The sequence below is a fragment of the Natator depressus genome, chromosome 2 (assembly GCF_965152275.1).
Source record: "Natator depressus isolate rNatDep1 chromosome 2, rNatDep2.hap1, whole genome shotgun sequence".
NCBI classification, from domain to species: Eukaryota; Metazoa; Chordata; order Testudines; family Cheloniidae; genus Natator; species Natator depressus.
Window position 1 is genome coordinate 66,516,887 of NC_134235.1, and position 23,335 is coordinate 66,540,221.

At 42.9% G+C, this 23,335-nt stretch overlaps 1 protein-coding gene across 4 annotated transcripts in view; it reads right to left on the reverse strand.

Annotated features, from left to right (window-relative positions):
• Positions 1-16,901: 16,901 nt before the first annotated feature.
• The window catches only part of TGS1 (trimethylguanosine synthase 1), a 49,667-nt gene continuing 43,233 nt past the window's right edge, over positions 16,902-23,335 (reverse strand). For 2 of the 4 annotated variants that reach the window (XM_074944360.1, XM_074944365.1), the window contains one exon: positions 16,902-17,225. In XM_074944360.1, coding sequence (XP_074800461.1) covers positions 17,109-17,225 — 117 coding nt within the window. In that variant the 3' untranslated portion in view covers positions 16,902-17,108. Of the gene's footprint in view, positions 17,226-18,464; positions 18,496-19,706; positions 19,758-23,335 lie in introns of those variants that run through there. The other 2 variants (XM_074944361.1, XM_074944363.1) reach the window with 2 other exon arrangements.

A 23,335-nucleotide genomic window follows, 5' to 3' on the forward strand; every position in this document is an offset into this window, starting at 1 on the left:
GCAAAAGGAATATAAAAGGCAACTGCATCATCTCCATTTTGTCTTCAGCCCTGCTTCTTACTTCTGGAGTAATCTTTCTACAAACGAAGCTCTGAACAAAGGACTGAATGACCCATCCAAGCTGTGGATGTGTTCCAGAGGGACTTTCTTCAAGCCAACAAATTCACCAATATTGCTAAGAACCTGATACATGGACTTCGAATCGTTGTTTATATGTGATTGCTTTACCATTTAACTTCTCTCTTCTTGTTCTTTCTTTATAATAAACTTTTAGTTGTAGGCATTGAAGAATTGGCTGGCAGCCTGGTATTTGGGTAAGATCCAAACCTATACTGATCTGGTAACATGGATGACCCTTTGGGGTCAGAAGAACATTTTGTATACGTAAGCAAAGTTTTTTTAAGTAACTTCTCACTTTACTGAACCTAGGTGCTGATTGGGTGCTAGAGAACAAGAATGTAATAAAGGGGACTGTGTGATTTCTTTTTTTGGCTTCTTGATAACCAGTGTGCAGAATCAGAAGCACAGTTTGTGACTGGTTGCGGAGATTAACATCAGTGTTATCCACAAGCCTTGGGAGTATCTGCTTTTCCTTTTGCAGCCTGCCTGACCTTGGCATTTCTAATGAGTGCGGCCCTAGGTACCCAGGCTCATAGGTATAAAGCCAGTTTTGCCCTCCTCCAACTTCTTCTGTTGGTCCTGCAGTAAGTGCAGTTTGGTAAGACTCAAAAATCAGGCCCAGTGAGTTACTCTGTATTTATGCTGCAGTAATGGAGATCAGCACCTACTATTGACCTTTGATTTGGCTGAGGAGACTAGCATATGTGGTTCCACATAGTCAATATTTCTGTAGCCTCACACAAGGTTGTGATTTTCTGGCTGTGAACAAACTAGCTGTCCATTTATTTCCACGAGCAATGTTTTTACACTTTGCGCTCCCAATCTGTCCTTCCTGAGTGGCCAACTGGTTGACATTGGTCACGTTTATAGTATTCTTTGGACTGATGGGTAAACAGACTGGTTGGCCATCAGCCACATACATACATTGAATATATCAGGCCATGTGATTGGCTTCTCCTGAGCATAATGGTACACTACCCACCCCTGTTGTACTCATCAGCCCAGATGTGCAAGCAGCTTAACATGTAATGCTAATTTATCACTTCAAAACAGTTTTGTCCTACTTGCTCCATTTCTTTGTTAATCATCTAAATTTGGTTGCATAATTTCTTTTCTGAATCATGTGTAAAATCTCCACCTCATTGGCATCACTCCAAAGCTCCCCTCTCTCCCCCACTCCTGCTCCAAGCACGCACAGACATAGGAATAATTATTCACGTTGGACAACGCACACGAACACCCAGGGATCTACCCCAGTCAGAAAAGGGTGGAGATGGGGCATTAGCTGCCATAGCACTTAAACATAACAGCCGTAGGTTTTATGTGAAAACCCAAACTAGACATGTAATCACCTGCTATATCCAGCATAATTTAATGCCTGGTATCAGCATTTGCAAGAGTGTGGCAAGTCTGGAGCCTTTGGGTGAAAGAATCAGAGCACTCTTTTTAGCTACTAGAATATGCATATTGAGCCAGAATCATCCCTGATATAAGTCCACTGACATCAAGGTAGAATAATCAGATTTCTGTAACAGGTCATTAAATATATTAATATTTTAAAAGCTTTCACCCTATTCTGTATTTTCCTTCCCAGGAGTGAATAAGAATAGTTTGCTGTAATTTGTGTGTTATTTACATCTACTTTTGTGAGTCACTCACTGCTGTTTTTTATTGAATATATGACTGACATTGAACTATGACACTGTTTTCCTGTGATAAGCTTTGTTATATAATTGGTAGTGATGCTGACTTTGCCTCTTGCTATTTTGTAGCCACAAATAGCTAACACTGCTGACGGAGATTAAATGACTTCACGAATGATCTAAAGCAAAAGGCAACCTGTCAAAAAAACTGCAGGAGACACATATACACTCTCTCCACCCCCAGCAGTGTGGATTGTGTCCAGTGTTTTGTTTAAGTTATTAGAAGATGACACTGGCATCAGTTTATAGCTGCAAATTAAGAGTGCTGTACAAGATGGCAGCCTCCAAAAATAAAAGCAACCACTTTAAAGTGGTCCAAATACGCTCCTGCCCCCAATCTTTCCCCTCAAAGGTTGTATCATTCTAGCAGAATAATCTGCACTTTCCTCTATAAACATCTGAATTACAAAGTAGCGAGGAATTTTAAATAATCTGTTTGACCCATGCAGGCTAGTTGTTTTCATTCTTCATCCAACCAGTTGACTGGTAGGGTGGTCAGCATTGGTCCTTGGTGTCACAAACCAGGATATGGGCTGTTAGGCCTAGTGACTGGCGCAAGAGCCAGGCAGCCAGTAACCAGAGCCAGAGTCAGGAACCAAAGTCAGGGGTCAGAGTTGGATTCTGGAATCAGAGCTGGAGCAGACTGAGCAGAACAGGAGCAAGGCTACAAACAAACCAGGATCAGGACTAGAGCAAGGCAGGCCCACAGGAGAGCACAGCTGCAGGTGTACGTATTGAATAGTGAGAGAACAGTAGTTGTGGACTCCCTCTACCAGTCAGGCAGTGTCATCAATCAGGAGCCCCTGCTGCAGCTCAGCTGTGCTCACAGGCTGCCAGGAGACTCAGCAGGCAGAGCTACACCTTCTCATTCCTGACACTTGGAGTTTCTTCACCAGGGCCTTATATCCTCATTGCAGCTTATTTCTGTTCACAAGTTCCCAGCTGGCTACACTGTTTGGTTCAAATGTATCTCTTAGAAAACTACATGGTTCATGGTGATCAAACTGATAGTCACTTCTAAAGTTCACTTCACTAAACCAGGCACAGCTGAGATTACAAAATCATCTTGGATTCTTCGCTCCAGCCCAGGCACCACTGTGTTCAGCTTTAGCCAGCAAGCAGCTCCTTCTAGGCTGGGTCTCTGTGTCCTGCTCTCACAATACAATTTGTTTCTGCATCCTGCCTGCCCCCCATACACTCATAGGGGAAAGCCCTGTGCCATAAGTCGCATGGCATAGTCACATGGAAAGTGTTCATTACATGAGGCTTCACTAGCTGTACTTGTGGTGAATGCTTGGGGCATTAATCCCTTGTAAATTGCAATTCAGCATAAAAACAAGGTTGGTCCCATTCTCAGGGAGAATTGCATAATAAAAAAACAATTGAAGGACTATTTCCCAGCACAAGGTTTCTTACCCAGGCTCTTGGCCTTCTCCCAGGAAACCTCCAACTTCCTGCTCTTGAAACACTTGTTTTCTTGACCCCTCCCAGGAGCATCTGTGTGAGCCTGAGTTGTAATTAACTATTTGTTTGCCAGGAACATAACATACCCCCTTCCACTGGTCCAGCTGCTCTACAGTAAAAAGCAACTCCACATATAGGCTCAGTGATAACTAATGTCCACTGGAAATGGGTTCTCTGAGTCTACATCTGGGCCAGAGAGTGCGTAACCCACACAATCCCCTATCCAGGTGTGATTGCTGTAGTCAGCTCTTGTGGCATCACTGGGCAAGGCTTTCTGCATTTAACCTTTTCTGAGGAGAGTTTCATTTGAAGTACTTATATATCAAGAATTCAGCATGCAGTTCATTACCACCTTTGCCCTACATGTCAGCTGTCTAGGTCATGGCACCTGGTACAAGATAATTAAGCCATTGGGACCTGTCCTGCTCTCAAGCCATGACTGTTTCACATTTAAGCTGAGTGGGGACAAAAGCTATTTACCAGAATAAGAACGGCTGGTTGTCCTGGCACAAAAATGCGACAAGCCCTCAGAGGTCTAGATGGCAGTGTCCTAAGATGTGACAAGGGTAATTTATTCAAAGTATATCAATCTGTAGTATAAATGCAGAGAAGCATCCTTCTCTGTACTGCACATTCTGCCTTTACAGCGTTAGGACAAAGAAGGGGGAAAGTGCTTTATTACCACCTTACAGCCCCTGTTTATGAGGAATTTCTTTCCATCCAGGTGCTGATGAGTTCATTGTGCTGTCCCCATAGACCACAGGTGTCCCCATGAGAAAGCTGTTGTATTATCTGGGGTGACTTTGGAAGGGGAGGAGAAGGACTTGTAACAGTTAGGGAGAAGGAGAATGACCTGTCAGAAGACCACAAAACCATATACTGGTGAGTTTTTGAAGTTGCACACCCACATAGCATGCATACAGTACAGCAGATTTTCAATAAACACAGGTATCTAGAACTGCTTTAAAACTCCCCATTTTCAGAGCACCACAGAGTGGCTGGCCAAAACCTCCACTGATTGCCAGAAGGAAGGCATTTGAAAATTTATTTGTGTCTGACTTGTACAAAGGCAGCTAAAGAGCTGATTGCAGAGCCAGGAGCCCTGCTCCCCAGAGACCAGATATAACCGGTAGACAACACCACTATTGGTATATTTGTTAAAAGAAGAGTAAATGTTAAAGATAACCCTGAATTTTTGTGTAACTGCCAGGTTAACAGGAAGAATAGTCAAATGGCCAGATCTTACTCTACATTACTACAGCTGTTTTGCACTGCCTCAGCTCTGCAGGTCACTGGGCAACCCCCCAGTTTAGGGGTAATCCTTGGGTGGAGTAGAATTGCTATAGCTCCTCCTAGAACACCGCCTATCCTTTCTAGTCACCTGTGTCAGAGTAGGGTTGAGGAGAACAGGCATGGCCATTGCAATTCTTAGCTGCTGGAACAGCTTGGGGTGGGGTGGGGCAGGGGTGTCTTTGAAAGCCAGCATAAGGAAGAGCACCTCTTCTTTATGATGGAAACCAGACCAGGATTAGGGTATGCAAAGGACATCTTTGCTCCTGCCTCCTCAGCTTCCCTGACCACTGCTTGGCCATAGCTTAGGATTTGGCCACGTCTTTGTAAACCTCTGAGGTCAATATCCTAGCTCTTTTATTAGTAAATTAAAATAATGTCCTGCAGTTACAGACAAATTTAGTTGTCTTTTTCAAGACCCCATAACACCAGATTAGGTCCTTTTCTAGGTGGCCATGGCCTAGAAAAGGGGAGAGGGTTGGTGGAAAAATTATATGGCTATTTGAGGAGTTCTGAGGGTTCTGCACCTGACTGACTTTGTACAGTATCATCCTTGCACGTACTTGCACACTGTATGAATAGATTATACCCTTCACTTAGCTGAATATATTACTTGACATCTTAATGCATTTGACAAGTAAAAAATTAATGTAGCTAATATAAGTCCCAAATACTGTTTTACAGCATTTATTCCTGTCATTTGATTTTAAATTATAAAAATGTTTAAACAATGTACTATAGACTTTCCGAACCTGACACACAATTGCAAAGATACCATTGTTTTGTTTACATTTAGCTCGGATTTCCAATTATATAATCATAATCCCAGATCCTAGTGGCAGACTTTACTATGCTACACAACTCTGATTTACTTCAACAGATACCAGTGTTACTGCTAGCTGATAGATCATGCGATTGTTCCCCAACTCCAAACTCCTGCAGTCAAGACAATGAGGTAGTAATTAAGGAAACATTGTGAGAAATAAATTTTGTCCATGTGATGGGGTTTACGGATCACACACTAACCCAGAGGAAGGCATGTCATGGTACTGGGTCAGGGAGGCACCGCCCCTCCCTAGCTGCTGAACATGCTCCCGGTGGAGGGGCAGTTTGAAAAGGGCACTGGAAGCCGAGTCAGAGGGAGGAAAGAGTTACAGGCTGCACCAGGCAGCTGATGCCTGGAGTTGTAGCAGAGCAACTGCAGCCTTGGTAAGGCCACTCTGGGAGCAGTGGTCCATATTTCCTCCCACACTTCTTTGGTGTCAAGAACCTACAAGAGGCCCCAAAGAATGGGATGGTGTTGTCCTCTGGCAGACAAAGCATGGACCAATGAGCAGTCTGGATACTGGGAACAGGGTCCTGGGTCGGGATCTGGTGGAGTGGGAGGGCCTGGGTCCCCCATGCTGCCCCTGTCTTGAGAGAAAGAGGGGACACACAGGAGAGACTGAGGCCCCCTGTATATGACTTAGTAGGGTGCCCTCCAGGATGGACAGACTGAAAAGAAATATGAAACCACTGCCTGACCACTAAGCCAGCTAGCTATCAAACTCCACCAGTACAAAATTGATGGAGAATTCAAGCGGGTGTCCTCGGGCCTGAAGGGAGCCTGAGGCATGTGAATAAAAAGTGAAGGGGGTTGTAGAGCTGGATCTTGACACATTGCTGAAATGGGTTGTGGAGAATCTGCAGCAACAACAGACTTGGTTACTGCAACAACTGGCAATGCAACAAAAGGAACAGGCTCAGCAGCAACAACAGCAGCAAGCTTATTAGGTAGTTGGCAACACAACCGAGGGAGCAGCAGGTGACGCTGCTGCAGCCCCAAAGCCTGCTGCTAATCTGCCAGTGAGAGCAACTAACATCAGCCTGGCTCCAGACCTCCCTTTGAAACAATATGGGACCAGATGCTGAGCCCAAAGAGTTCCTAGTAACACTAGAGACCGTTGGCTGGTGGAGAGCTGGACGGTCCTGATTTGCCCATATCTCAGAGGGATGGCTCAGACTGTATACCAAAGTCTTGATGTGACAGCAACACAGGAGTATTTCCTACTCAAAGGTGGCCATCCCAGTTGCTTTTGGCATTTCAGGTGAGGCCCATTCCCAGAGGTTCCGGTGGGGGAGATTTTTGGCCAGAGCTTGACCCAGGGTGGTAGCCCAAACTCTAAAGGAACATTGCTGGTGGTGGCTCTGGCCTGAAGAAAAAAAAAAAGAAAGAAAAAAGAAGGGGGCAGGTGGCAAAAAGAGTCGAGCTGGAGCAGTTTCTCTAAATTCTCCCACCCAGAGTATGGAAGTTGGTGGTGTGACACCAACCATAGAGTCTTCCAAAGGCAGTGACACTAACAAAATTACATGCAGTCTGCCAGACCTGGTTCGAGAAATACCAAAGGGGAGCCCTAGCTCAACCATGGCCAATGCAGAGAAGGGCAAGAAGGGGAGGTGCAAGAGAAACCTGGCTTCCCAATCCAAGGTTGGCCAACTGAGCAGAGTCTGCCCTTGGGAGTTCAACCCCACAGAGAGATGAAACAGGAGGGAGGCTCCAGCCTGGTTAGAGGCACTTTCACAGGAACACCGTTCAATGAAGGAGACAAGCAACAGAGGCCCTACACTGTCTGGCAATTGCCTCATGTGTGGACAACTGGGCCACTTCCAATGGGATTCCCTATACATGGACTGCAATTCAGGGCAGGTCTGGGAGGTGGAATCTAGACTCCTCAAGAAGGGACCCCTCCCCTTCCCCCCCAAAATGGGTCTCACTGCAGGTTAATGGGGGTCAGAATGCAAAGTTTAATAGATTTGGGGGTGTAGTCAGACAACGGTCAGAGAATACCTGTTAGGGGTTGAGGGAGAGTCAGGTTCTTAGCACTATTGGTGAGTTTGCTGGCTTGAAAGTCCCTCTGGAACACATCCACAACTAGAATGGGTCATTGAGTCCTTTGTTCAGAGCTTCGTTTATAGAAAGGTTTCAGAGTAGCAGCCATGTTAGTCTGTATCCGCAAAAAGAAAAGGAGGACTTGTGGCACCTTAGAGACTAACAAATTTATTTGAACATAAGCTTTCGTGAGCTACAGCTCACTTCATCGGATGAATTCAGTGGAAAATACAGTCTTTATTCAAGCCTAAGTTAATTGTATCCAGTTTGCAAATTAATTCCAATTCAGCAGTCTCTCGTTGGAGTCTGTTTTTGAAGTTTTTTTGTTGAAGAATTGCCACTTGTCACGAAAGCTTATGCTCAAATAAATTTGTTAGTCTCTAAGGTGCCACAAGTCCTCCTTTTCTTTTTGTTTATAGAAAAGTTACTCTAGAGGTTAGAAGCAGGAATGAAGACAAAAATGGAGAAGATGCAGCTTTCCTTTATATTCCTTTTGCCATATGGCTTGAACTTCCTGTGTCCCAAACACATGATTCACAGCACATGGCATGGAAAAGCCTTAGATTCTCTGTTCACAGGCATACTACATGCCTTGCTAACTCATAAGCGGTATCCCCGGTTCCTTTCAATGGGTCCATTGTACAGTTGATGACCCTTGATGGGCCATTGAACAGGCTAGGCAGTGCTGATGACAGTCTGTCTAGGGGTGTCACCCAGATGCACAGCACAAGTTTGGAAATACAGATATACCATACATATCTATAACTCACAATACAAGGTGATACAAACATATAAACAAATCATCATACTTGGCAAATCATAACATTTTCAGATACCTTACATGGTATACCTCTGGTCATATTCCTTGCAATTTTATAATATTGGTATCAACAATATCATAAATGGTCACCCATATTCCATACAGCATCACACTGCTCAAATATATCATGTTAACCTGCTGAAAGTGTGGAAAGAGCAGGAGGGACTCCTTGCCATTCCATTCCCTCTTGAGCTCAGCCCCCAGGCTATGATGGTTCCCCACCCAGAGACAATAACAATCAGATAAGCATTACTACGGGAGCAGGACCAGAAGATACATCAACTCCTCAGCACCTTCCCGTCCATATTTTCCGCAACCCAAGGTTGGCCTCACCTGGTGTCTCACCATATAAAAACCAAACCAGGATGAAAAGCATGGAAGAATGTGGGAAACGGTGTGGCAGGAACTGCAGAATATGTTGACCCAGGTTACTGTCAAGGAGTCACAAAGGAAGCAGTGAAGTCCGATAGTACTGGTGTCCAAACCAAACAGTTCAACAAGGTTTTGCATTGACTTTTGAAAAGTGAACACAGTATCCAAGTTCGTTTATTCCATGCCATGTGTCAATGACTTGCTGGATAGGTTGGAAGCCACCAGGTATATATCCACTCTCAATCTGACCAAGATCCCCCTGACCCTCAAATCCCAGGAGATTGCCTTCTATACATCCATGGGTTTATTCCAGTTTACAACCATGCCTTTTGGTCTGCATGGGGCCGCCACTATGTTCCGGAGGTTAATGGAAAAAGTATTATGAACACACAGGCAGTACATGGCCACTTATTTCAATTATATTTGTCATTTATAGTGAGACCTGGGGGGATGACCTGAGACGTCTCACAGTGGTCCTATAGGCATCCCAGGTAGCAGGACTTCTATGATGAGATTATTGGTTCTCTGGATGAAGGGAAAGCAGTGGATGTATTGTTTCTTGACTTTAGCAAAGCTTTTGACACGGTCTCCCACAGTATTCTTGTCAGCAAGTTAAAGAAGTATGGGCTGGATGAATGCACTATAAGGTGGGTAGAAAGTTGGCTAGATTGTCGGGCTCAACGGGTAGTGATCAATGGCTCCATGTCTAGTTGGCAGCCGGTGTCAAGTGGAGTGCCCCAGAGGTTGGTCCTGGGGCCGGTTTTGTTCAATATCTTCATAAATGATCTGGAGGATGGTGTGGATTGCACTCTCAGCAAATTTGCGGATGATACTAAACTAGGAGGAGTGATAGATACGCTGGAGGGCAGGGATAGGATACAGAGGGACCTAGACAAATTGGAGGATTGGGCCAAAAGAAATCTGATGAGGTTCAATAAGGATAAGTGCAGGGTCCTGCACTTAGGACGAAAGAACCCAATGCACCGCTACAGACTAGGGACCGAATGGCTAGGCAGCAGTTCTGCGGAAAAGGACCTAGGGGTGACAGTGGACGAGAAGCTGGATATGAGTCAGCAGTGTGCCCTTGTTGCCAAGAAGGCCAATGGCATTTTGGGATGTATAAGTAGGGGCATAGCGAGCAGATCGAGGGACGTGATCGTCCCCCTCTATTCGACATTGGTGAGGCCTCATCTGGAGTACTGTGTCCAGTTTTGGGCCCCACACTACAAGAAGGATGTGGATAAATTGGAGAGAGTCCAGCAAAGGGCAACAAAAATGATTAAGGGTCTGGAACACATGACTTATGAGGAGAGGCTGAGGGAACTGGGATTGTTTAGTCTGCAGAAGAGAAGAATGAGGGGGGATTTGATAGCTGCTTTCAACTACCTGAGAGGTGGTTCCAGAGAGGATGGGTCTAGACTATTCTCAGTGGTAGAAGAGGACAGGACAAGGAGTAATGGTCTCAAGTTGCAGTGGGGGAGGTTTAGGTTGGATATTAGGAAAAACTTTTTCACTAGGAGGGTGGTGAAACACTGGAATGTGTTACCTAGGGAGGTGGTAGAATCTCCTTCCTTAGAAGTTTTTAAGGTCAGGCTTGACAAAGCCCTGGCTGGGATGATTTAATTGGGGATTGGTCCTGCTTTGAGCAGGGGGTTGGACTAGATGACCTCCTGAGGTCCCTTCCAACCCTGATATTCTATGATTCTATGACTGACAGCCAACCCTGCTAAACGTTGTTTGGCCAACTGTGAACTACCTGAGAAACAGTGCGTGGGGGAGGGGGACGGGGGAGGAAAGCGGGGAGGGGGGGGGTTTATGCCCACTGGTGGGAAAGGTGAAGGCTTTGTCAGAATGCTCGATTCCCTGCTACATAGAAACAAGTGTGCTGCTTCTGGGGCTAGCAGGAAACCGTAGGTGGATCATCCCTGACTTTGCCTGATTGCTGCCTCTGGAGAAAGACGTTTAATCAAGGAAGATCCTCTGGACTGAAGCCTGTGACAAAGCCTTCCAGGTATTACAAGAGCCACTGATCCAGGAACTTGTTTTGTTTCACCCTGACTTCTCAAGCCCTTTTATTTCGCAAACAGATGAATTTGTCAGTCTTGGACCCATACTGTCACAAGAAGTGGGAGGAGAGGAACATTCTGTCCTATATCTTAGCAGGAAATTGTTCCCATGGGAAGTTGCGCATTTGATTATCAAGAAGGAGACCCTATCTGTAAAGTGGGCTGCAGAGGCCCTACATTTCTACCTACATTTCTACCTGTTCTGGCTAGCAATTGTCCATTCACCCCTATGATGGCTACAGTCCATAAAAGATCACAACTCCTGAATCATGTGGTGGTACTGGTCTCTGCAATTGTTCCACTTCAAAGCACATCAAGCTGAAACTGACATTTTCTTTTCATGAGATGGGGAGAGGTCTGTCAACAAAAGTGCGTCTGCAACTCTGGAGCTGAGGGGGAGTGTGTGTGATGGGGTTTAGAGCCCCATTCCAAACCAAAGCATGGAGCAGTACTGAGTCTGGCTGGCTTACTACAGTCCTTAATCAGGAATAATGTATATTAGCTGCATTTTTACAGTGTTTTAAACTAGTTGCATTTGGAAATAGAAATCTAAAATTTGCTAGCCCCTGAAAATCCATCTCTCTAGTACACTGTACAGCACTAAGATATCCCAGTGACAGGCATGTTAGAAATGCCTGAACTAGACAGACGAAAACTATCAATTAGGTGAATTAGTTCAGACTAAATATGAATCTCAAGTCTATTCCCCCACCCCAACCTCAGTACTTAGAGGGTAGAGAGAGAGAATCACAGGGAAAGGAAAGGGAGGTGGTCAAAATAAAAGGAGGGTGTGGGGATTGAGAGGGATATAAAGTCAGAGGTAGACTGAAGCAAATTTTAGTTTTTAAACAGAGGAAAGCAATTTTGAATTTGATTCTGAGCTTGATAGGAATCTAGCGAATACAAATTTAGATCCATTATTGAAAGATCCGTCCAGCTGTATCATTCTGGATCCCCTGGGAACTGCATTAGTTGTTTTAGGAAGTGAACAAGCATTCTGGCCAGAATTCATCCTCTCTTGATTCAAATGTTCTTCATGTGGTCAGAGAGGTGGACAAAGACCACGTTCCCCATAACCTTCCTGTGGAGCAACAGGATGCAGATTGGATGAGAATTAGCAAGTGAGGACAGGCCAAGTGTGACTTATTCAGAAGGGGTGATGGGGCTGTCAGAAGCGATAATTTTGAGAAGGAAAGGGGAAGAGCTAGTAGAGACAGAGAGGCTGATGGCAGGTCTATAAAGAACTAGTGCAGAAAGACACAAGGAAACAAGTGATAGTGGAAGGGAATCCAATAAGGAGGTGCTTTTGTTCCGAGAGGAGAGGAGGCAAATAATGGCTTTGTGGAGAGGTGGCTCTGGCTGCCAAATGAATCTGGGAGGTGGTGATGTCTGATCTTGTGGCTTTCACTGTAAGGAGTATGGGTTTTTGTATTACACAAAGTCCGAATCTAGGAGCATTGGCCCTTTCAGCCATACGTTCTAATTATGCCTTCACCACTAGATTAAAGAGCCCTTTAGGACCCAGTATTTTCTCACTGTCAAACTACTTTTACACTGTAATTAACTGACCTCAATCTGTTTTGATAAACTAAACAGATTGAGCTCTTTAAGTCTCTCAAATCATTTTTGTGGCTATTTTCTGTGCCTGTGTCAATTTTTTCAAATGCGGATACCAGACATTCCAGTCTGGTTTCACCAGTGCTGTATAAAGAGGTAAAAATCACCTCCCTACTCCTAGTCACTACTCCCCTGTTTATATATCCAAAGGTCACGTCAGCCCTGTTTGCATGGGCATGGACCAGGAATCTATTGTGCAAGGCACTGTACAAAAAGAGAATACTTGCCCCCAAATTTTTATTTTTTTGCGTGACAGTTCACCTTTAAATAGCCATACAACTCCAGCTTCTCTCACAGTTCTTTCCCCCCTCTTTATAGAGTAATGTCAAAAAAACATTCAGATACAAACTAGGCTGGTGAACTGCTAGCAAATTATTTCCAGGTAAATCTAAAACCCCTGACACATGATACAGCGGTTATTTACCCAACAGTAAATCTTCTTCGAGATGTTGTCGTCAGGGTGGTTTCCACTCTGGGTCCACATGAGGCTCATTAGCATCAGATTGGAGTATTCTGAATAGCATTCCTCTTTATGCTCCTTATCCAGGAGCACCAAGTGAGGTCTGTGAGGGCTCATGGACATCGCTTGGTGCTCCCGGATTAAGGGCATAAAGAGCAGAACCCTTCCCCATTTCCCTCACAATTTAAAGCCCGTGTTTGCTGAAGACTCTGAAAGTAGGGGAGAGGGTAGGTCCTGGGATCTACCTGGACAACATCATCTTAAAGAACCACATCTTGCATCTGAAGAACTGAGTTTTTTACCCACAAAAGCTTATGCCCAAATAAATCGGTTAGTCTTTAAGGTGCCACCGGATTCCTCCTTGGTTTTTTTTTTTTTTAAAAGTTACTTGAAGAAGAAAGAGTTATTTATCCTATAGTATGATTCATTGTGGATCCCACTGTAGATGACTGGCAAGCAAGCATCCCCTCTGGATGGTGGGAATAAGAACCTTTAGCTGCATCAGTCGAACAGCTGACAATACTGCTCTCCTGAACTTGGCATCTGGTCTGGAAGCTACGTCCAAGTCATAGAGCTTGACAAAGGTCAGTGGTTTACTCCTTATTGCCACCTTGCATCTCTCAGATATTGGCACATTCTTGAAGTAGTTGGTGGCTGTTGCCTGAGCACTTGTAAAGTGCACGTTAATATTCTGCGGGAGAGGTACACTAGGCAACTGATGAGTCAAGATACAGCGAGTTATCCACTTGGATATTCTCTGTGATGAAGGAGGCTGAACTTTTGTTTGGCCACCTAAAGCTAGAAATAGATGAGGAGACAAGTCTGAAAAGTTCAGTTCTATTGATATAATAAAGTAAGTTTCTGGGAACATCCAGTGAGTGCAGTTTCTTCTCTCCAGCACAGCAGGAGATTTAGGGAAGACAGGTACATTAATTGATTTGTTCAAATGGAACTCTAAGACTATATGTGAACAAAAACTTATTGAGACCTCTTCCTATGACCAGGTCCTTGTGAAACATTATGTATGGAGAGGTTCAGCCGTGAGTGCCTGAAGCTTGCTCACTCGCCTCGCTATGGCGCCCACAAAGACCATATTAAGGGTGAGGTAGCACAAACAGCATTCTGAGAGAGGCTCAAAGGGGAGATCCAGCAGGTCTCTGAAAAGAGGGATAGGGAAAGAGGAAAGGACAGAAACTTGGACTGGGTAGTCATGACTTATGGATCTCTAGAACCCATTTGTCATCTGTGATACTATACAGAGCTTGGTGGAAGTGGGCAAGGCAAGCGAGGTAGAAATGCCAAGGCACTGTGGTAGCTGTTGCTGAGCATTTCCTCCCACAACCTCCCAGTGCACATCCCCCCTTACTCAGATTGGGCACTAGGATGAGGCTTTGGGCCTGGCCTTAGTGGAAAAAAAAAATCACACCAATTGCAACTACACATCAGTTTTTCTTAGTTTCATATCTAAAATAGACAGTGTGTAACTGGGTTTGACTCACCACAGTGGATCCTCCTGCTGGTCAACCTGGGAATTGGCTCGGGGTTGCCAGTGCGCCCTCCTCTGGTGATGGTGTCTCGCCCGTTGTCACTCCTATCTCTCGTCCAGGACCCACGTCACTCCCCGGACTATGTTGTCCTTTTCTGGACACAGCCCTCCGGCTGTGTCCCACTCGGTTCTTTCCCCCCTCCGGGAGACTGACAGGCCTCAGCCCAACCACTTGCCTCAGTGGCAGACTGCAGTTCAGGTTCTAGCCACTCATCTCAGTGGCAGACTGCAGTCCATGCACTGGCCACTCTCCTCAGTGCCCGGGGCGGGCGGGGGGGAGAAATGGGGAGCCCGGGCCCAACAACTACTCCGGGCCCTGACCCAGGGACTCTATAGCCAGCAGCCAAGTACTGCCCCTCCTCCAACTCCACTGTCTCCTTCCCTGAGCCACTTCCCCCACAGCCCTAGCAGCTCCTCTGCCCTTGTGTCAGGGCCTCAGTCTGGCAGCCATCAACCTGGAGCTTTCAGATACTCTGCCACCCTGCCCAGCGCTCCTCTTTCCATGGTGCTCCAGCCCCCTAAGCAGCCCGTCCTCCTCCCTCAAAACTCCGCTTTGCTCAGTAGCCCCTTCTTATACGAGCCAGCCTGGCCCTGACTGACTCCTCCAATAAACCTTCTCCTAATTGGCTGGCATTACAAGCGTTTTCCTTATTGGCTGCCTCCTGCACAGCCTCCCCAGAGTGGCTTTAACCCCTTACATACCAGTGAGGGGCAGCCGCCCCATCTCACAGTGATAACGTTCAATATCCAGTGATTAGGTTGATTTAAGAAACAAACTGATGGCACAAGCACTTTCAGTAATGATATCTGTATTGTGTAAAAATGTCTGCTTCAGCAGCTGCACTTCCTCTGGAAGAGAAAGCTTTTGATCTTATTGAGTAGTCTTAATTTGCTGGGTTTGATCCTAACTTTAGTACACTGGTGTTTCTTCTCTGCAACTTTCGCTTGCTAATATTCATATTTCTGGCAACTTCTTAGCTCCCCCCTTCTTTTCAGAGACACCAAGATATGCTCCTATTGATAGTGTAGACTAGACTTAACTGAGGTTTTCTCTCTTTATGTTGGCTATAAAGCTTTTTGCAATAGCTATCCAAAATTCCCCTAGCACTGACTTGTGTTACCTGCGGACGATCTACTAATGTACTATACACAGCTAATCTTGTGAACCCAGTGGAATTAGCACAGATCTCTTGCTTAGTCTTCTCTCTGTTAATCTGCCATACTGCACTCTAAGATGAGCAGGGGGACTATTCATGGAGAATTATCTACCACGTTGCACTACATGAAGGTGAACAAAGGAACCAGCGTTGATTTAGTCTTTCTGGAATTTGTTCCTGTGACATCCTGGGGTTCAACCCAGACTAGGAAGGGGTTTTGCCACTGTCTGCTGTGGAACCCTGGGTGCCTCTGTGCTGCACAGCTTTGGTTCAGAGCCCTGACACCAGCCGTGTGCACACAGCACAATGGCCTCACCCCGACTTCCACCAGCTTGCAGGGTGATACCAACACCCTCCCAGTCCTGAGTTCTCTCCTGGGTTGAGAACCACTGCCTTACATGACATCTTTTTAGATATAGATGATGACAACAGTGTGGCATGTGTAGTGAGTATGTTGGGCCTGACAAGAGTTGCGGACACAGAGTAGTGAACACAAATGGGTTTGTGTGTCACAGTCCCTATGATCTTGCTTCTGAGAGAGAAGCAACATTTGGCTCAGACATTCCTTCAGAAAAATAAATGGATGGCAATCCCCTGCCCTGAAAGAAGCTGGATTTGTTGTCTTCTCTCCCCAACAAGGTCCCCTTGGGATCTTTCAGGGAAGATACTGGTGTTCAAGAATCAAATCGTCAGCGATTCTACCCCCTTCTACTGTACGGGGGCCACATGGGTCTGCGTTTCTCCTAGAGGCCTCAGGTATATCAATAGAGATCCTGAAGGTCTGATATAGAAGTGGTAGCAAGGAGAGGGAGCTGGGCCCAAAGGCCCCTTACCACACTTCCTGGCACTGGCAGTGTCCCATGGGGTGTCCAGTGCCCTCCATCTACAGCCTGAGGGAAGGGGGAGTAGATGGCTGAGCTCCACAGAATGTGGCTGCTGATGTGGTCTATAGGGACTCAGGTGCAACCTTCCATCTGGCACACTGCCCTTCTAGATTCTCTCCCCTCAGAGATGGGTGAGGGGGGTTGTTTGCCCTGGAACCAGTTCATTTCCAATCCTGCTTGCCTCTTTCCCTTCCCAGGGCAGGAGGCCAAGCCAACCCTACCTGGCTTGGGACCACATTCTGCCCACAGAGCCAGCTGAGCTCCCCAATGAGACATTCAATAAGAGGGAGTAAGACACAGACCTTTCCTTGTGCTTATGGCTTTTCTCTCTGAAGCCTGCAGGGGCCACAGCCACTGCAAACACCTCAGAAGGGGAAGCCGAGTTAGAGGACAGTTTTCCTCTTAGACTGGTATTGTGACATGTATTATTCTGAAGGCAGCTTTCCCTAGATTTACAATAAGATCTTTGGTAATGAAAACTACTAAAGTTTCATTTTGTTATTTTAATTAAAGAAATATATCAATGTCGAAAATCTTATTATAAAAGTATTTTATTGACATATTTGCAATGAACAGGATGAAAACATATTTCTCTAAACAAAAAAAGGAAGGAGAAAAAAATTAAACAGAAGAAATTTAACCAAAGCCATCAATTAGAGACAAAGGGAAATCAAGTCTATATTATTAGGAAGTCTAGAACACCGTGATCCATTTCTTACTTAGGTATATATGCACTGAGTTCAGGATACATCTTGTCTGATTAGGTCACCAAAATAAACAGTTATTGTCTTCAATTTGTTATTGAGAAAATTTTGTTCTATTTCAACTTGCCCTCCTGGTCCAGCCAAGGAAGCAACCTAAAAAGAATAAAAACAAATCGTCTACTCCCAGAAAAACAAGCAATTTCAAAACACGTCTTTCATTCATCTCCACATAACCAAACAATCAAAAGTGTTTTCTTTGCTACTATTAAAACGGGGACACACTTCTTGGTAACAGTGAAAAAATCCCTCCTTAAACATGTAAAACAAACAAACAAAACAATGGCTGATTAGTGTCTATGTGCCATTTGTGCCTCTGAAAAATCTTCCTCCTTCATAGCTATTAAAACAGTAGGACTACATATGTGGAAAAATGCTTGCTATTGTTTCACACTTCAGTGTTATTTAAAAGTGGTTACCAGAAATGTTAATCCTGGGGTACAGGACCCTCAGTTTTGAGAGCACTGCAGCTTGCCCATCTCACTTGCAGCAAACAGCAACAGGAAGGCACCAAAATCCCATAATTTTTGTAGATTATGAGAGCTAAATTTTAATCAAGGAAAGGATGAAAGATGGCACGGGAGTTGACTGCTCAAGAAAAAATAGGGGATGAGAAAAATGTGTCACAAAAAAGCCCTTAACTAGACACTTTTTTTTTTTTTTAAAAAGGTCTCACACAATGTTTAGAATAAAACAGTTAGCAAATTAACTGCTGCTAAATGTTCCAGATAGAAATCCTGGCCCCACTGAAGTCAATGGCAAAATGTCTACTGAATCTACTGATGTTCAGTTACTATGCTTTGAACATCCTTAATGCTCCACTAATTTTAAAGCAATATTTACAGGACACTTAGCAAAGAGAACTTATTGCAGCAGGTACTCTCATTCTATGACTATAGCATTCAGTAATTGTGTTCTTCCTACTTCATATTTACAGTGTGCCAAGTGTGAGCAATAGGAAATACTTGTTTATTACAGCTGTACATGGGATGGACTACCACAAGAAGGAAAGAAAAAATATAGGGAACGTAACTGAAAATGTATCTTTAAAGAAAAAAAGAAAAGGTACCCTTTAAGACCCTGATCTGGCAATGTGCACGGGCAGGCAGTTGTGTGGATGCAAGGCCTCCTTGATTTCAATGTGCTTCCACACATGTGCTGCAGTCTGTCTGCAGCTGTTAAACGACTGGGTGGCACCCAATCTGATACACTTTGTTGTCTTTGCATCAGTTTTGCATTCAAATTGCTCCCAAGAAAGCAAATGTACAAAGTGATTCTATGCTGACTAAAATTTTAAGGTCATGAACTACAAGCCTGCAGTAGATTTTAACTGACCTTTAGACCAAGAAGTCCATGGCAGCAGCTGCTAAAATGCAAAGTTAAGTATGCACTGTTACCTCTTCTAAACTCCTTTGAGACTTATACATGAGTTTATATTTAAACATGCTGAACTTCCTCTTATTTTTGTATTAGTAAAAAAACAGCTACTGTAATAGAGAAGAAATAACATTAATTTAAATTCTACTTTGAACTTTTTTATGGAAATCAATAATTATCACATATTAATCTGAAACACATTTATTTTCTTTCTTACAGCAGCAGACAAAAACAAAAGCCTTAAAAGCTTTTTCATCCCACAGTTTAATGTTAATAAGAAAAAACACTGTTCTTGTCAAAATGCAACCGAATACTTAAGGCAAAAAAACAGAAGCTGACTGAGGTATTTATAAATAGCACAAGAATCTGAATTTGGCAAGTGGTCAGGAATATTAAATGTTCTGACTTATTTTTTCTTACTTGAAATTTTAATGGCAAAGTTGTTAACATCTAAGGGCAAAACAAATTTAAGGATGTTAGTTTTGTGCTACTCTTCTTTAAGAATTCTGTTTAAGAAAAAGCAATAATCACCCCCTTAAAAATTGTTGGAATACATATGTTTTGTAATTAGATTTGTTTAAGTTATTACATCAATATTTTGGACAAGACTACTCAGTATGAGAGCAGGTACCTACACAATGCCAGCAAAAAGGCATTTCAATATAAATTTCAGCACACTAGGAATAGAATTTGCAGCATGAAATGTTTCTGTGCATGACTAATGAATTCCTACTAAACAACAGAAGCATTTAATCAAAATGTCTGATAAAGATAAAGAATGGACTGATTTCCTCAATTTTTCCAGCTTCCTAATAAAGCAAATGGAAACTACACAACTAAATAAAGAAAAATAAAATGTCGGACTTAGCTGAAATGCAGGACATAAGCATTGAAGAAAGGCAACACGTACTGAAGCACATTTGAACAATTACAGTGTGTGTGGCTATTTATATTTTCATAGTATTAGATCCAGGATGAGTACAGTTACAATTTCAGTCAATCACTAAAAATACTTTAAACAAAGTGTGACAAGGTTCCTTGAAGCCAATTAAATATACAAGTATAAGCAATATAGGGAAATTAAACAAAATGTAGTATAAAAGTCTCAGGATTCCAGATTGCCATGAACTACACAGGTTGCCTGCTCATCTACACTCTATGCTAATTCCTCAACCTTCTTTTTGTTGAGGGGAGGTCCAGAGAAACAAACAGAATTCAGTACAGAGGTGCTGCCGACTCATATGGAACAACCTGCGTGCAGGAAAAAAAAATCTAAGAACATTTTCCAATTATGTTCACGTACAAATTACTGGAGATCTAATTATGTACAAGATACTTGCTGGCAATTCTAAATCAGCAGGGTTCAATGAACCCTGACAGTTATAGGGGGGAAAAAAAACCAAAAAAACCCAGCATTACACAAGACTAACTACACACTAATTGACAAATGCTTTTAAAAACTGCAATCACTGCCTTCCTCAATCCCTATTCCCCCCTTGGTTATTTCAAAACATTCTGTTCTTTCGTCTTCCATTATTCTTAGAAATATCAACATGCACCTCCTATGATTCTTAATAAAATTATTTTAAAAACAAAACAAAACAATTTTTTGACACTTCTCCTTTCTACTCTAGTTAGATTTTAAATATAATATAATGGGATGTGAAAAAGGAAATATGAGCAGGAAAGTAGATCTGGATAGCTACATTATCTTAGATAATGATTAAAAAGTATGGCTCTTTTTAGGTTAGCAATTAAGGTAATGTGCAAACTTACTATATATGCTGAGAGTACACGATCCAGCATGGAATGTTTCTCTGTCCTCCTCTTTTTCTCGTACTTTCTTCCGACCTAAATTCCTTAAAGCAGCTAATCTAGGCATCAATTTCCTCCACTAGCTGGACTTACGATGCATAGACTCCCCTAAAATGCCCAACTTCTTTGATTGCTCACACTGCCATTTTACAAGAATCTTACAACAGTGCTATGGCAGCCATGTCACTTTATACAATATGTAGATAGCAAATTAAAAATTAATATTCTAACAATCTAGAAACTAACAAAAATCCTAACCTGCTAAGGAAAGTTAATATTCTTTAACTGCTTTGGGCTTTACACAGAACACAACCAAGTTCCAATTACTCACCATCCTTGCAGGGAGCATTTTTCATGTAAATACTTTAAAGACCCAATGAAGAATAACAACAGTGTATGAAAACCCCTCAAAACTCTGGTGTTATTTAAAAACTGAGATAAGCCCAAACCAAAATCTCAGATCCAAGCACCTTGAAATTTAGCAAGTTTGAAATCCAGAACTGATCCTGTGATTCTATTTTGTCTTGAGTCTTCATTAAATACTAGAGCACCTGAGTTTGTTTTATAGATGAGACACATTTTAAAAGCAAAGTACAGTAAGTATAGTTACCTGGCAAAATCTATGAATCTAAGTTCTTCTACTGTGCCATTCACAGCACATTCAAATTAACATAAGATCTCACTCTCACTCTTTGCCTTTAACTATTCAGAAGGGAAGTTATAAGAAATATTTCTCTATATAGGTCAGAGAGTCAGGCTTTGCTATGTCTTAGTCTTGGACCTTGTCTAAAAAGCATTGCTAACCAAAGGGGATCAGCAGCAGTTTTAAGGACCAACTCATCACAAGGCTTCAGAGATAGAAATGCATGTCATATAACATCTGAAAGCTGGGTTAAATTACACAACATTCTTTTCTATGCCTTGTATGTCATGAGATAGACTATAATCAAATCTCATGCTTCAGGCTTCAGCTGGTTGTCTGCAGGGGTCAGGAAGGAATTTTTTTCTCCAACGCATAACTGGCTAGGTGTGTTCTGGGTTTACTTGTTCTCCCCTTCCTCTGAGGCATCAGAGATTGGCCACAACTGAAGACAGGACACCATTTGGATGGACCAGTGCTCTTGAGGTGGTTCAGAAATTCCTCTTTCTAGATGCCTGGATGGTGAGTCTTGCTCACATACTGATTGCCAGATTTAGGTTGGGAAGGACTAGCAGGGCCCTTGGGAGTTTCTCCTCCTTCCCTTGCATTGTGGAGTGAGGTTGGCCGCTGGGATCATGCAGACATATCTCACCTAATCAAGTTCCTGTCATTACAGGGGCCTCAAGCATTGGTGATACTTTAGTCTGTCCTGTTCTCTGCCAGTTTAGTATCCTGAGGACTGAAATGCCTTATTCTAAGAAAACCCTTTGGGCTTAATATAGGGGTATATGGAGGAAATATAATAGCTTGTGATATACCGGGTGGTCATACAAAATGATCTGATGGTCCTTTCTCGACTTAAACTCTATGGAAAAATATTCTATGAAAAAATGCAGTGGGTGCATGCCTAGAATTTGATATTTCATGCTTTAGATGTTAATGTTGCCATGGAAAATGTGGACTGAAATTTGTGGACAGCTACAGTCTTGGCTTATGTTTGTAAAAGAAATCCTGCTTTCACTGCATGTTTAATGAAACAGAATTGGATTTTATTTTGCACAAGAGACTTTAGCTGATATCCCTGGGCAGTTTGCCTAAATCTTTTCCTTAAATTCAGAGGGAACTCCTGTGCAGCCACTGAGTAATAACTTATCTGCAGCCATTTTATAAACCATCATCCTGACAATTTTTGTCATGCTGTTCTGGTTATTATTCCAAACATGAATATTTTGTTGGGTCTGTCAGCTTTACATAATTATGATTTATTTGGCCAACAAGTCAGCAATTAATAGCTCCCCTTCCAGTAAAGTCTCTTGTGTTCATTTTTCCTCACCTTATCCTATTGCTTGTGACGTTTAATACTTTTTATAAAGCAGAGTTAAAGAGAAATGAGATTTGCTTAAGTGCTAAAAGCTAAAGCACAAGAAAGTCATTAGATGTTACCCAAATAAAACAAAAAGTAGCACTGCTCCTTTTCTTCTATAATAGTAAACTAAAATGCTGTACCAAAAAAAAAAAAAAAAAGTCAGCTGAAGAGAATAAATTTTGATGAATGTTTTTGTGGCAACTAACAGGAAAAGACCTTTCTCCTTAATAAAAAAAATTACGTTTCAGTTTATGGAAGCCAAAGTTCTGTTAAAATTGCACTGGGAAGCCACTGATATAGACATTAAAATAGGCTCTCTTCATGCTTAAAAGCAAAAGTCCACCCTCCTCTTGATGAATATTTTACACCACTGTTCTTTAGTTACTTCAGTATTTACTGATAAACTGCTGGTGCAAATATCTTACAATGTAAATAGTGAATAGCAAGTTAAGAAGCTTCAGAAGATCTTTAGTGAACAATATGAATCATCAGCACAAAGGCAACATACGAGAAACCCTTCAGAACCCCAGGAAAGAGTGACATTCTGGCCTTACAATTTAACATAGAAGCGTTTTCCCTCTGAAACCACACGTTTACTCGATTTACATAGATATTTGTCTGTCTGGAACCCACTTTGATTCTCAAATAAGTTTTTACTAGTTTCCTTTTTGTTTGAACAATATTAAGATATTTTATTTGTAGAGTTACTGGAAAGGTTTTAACAATACCACTATATCCTGTATTGCCTCGTCTTAACATATCAAATAGAAGCTCAATACTATCTTGATTTATTTGGCTTATTAGGATAACAACACAGGTGAAAGACCTCATCTGAAAATTTGTGCAAAGCACCCTGCTGCTTTTGCAAGAGAACAAACCACCTAATTTTATTTTTTCAAACCAAATGGTCAACCTACTTTGGTCAATGCAGTGAGAGTGTAGACTCTGCACTATTCGAAGCAGTGCACTCTAAAGCCAGTTAAGACTGACTTGGTGGTGTGACAGAGT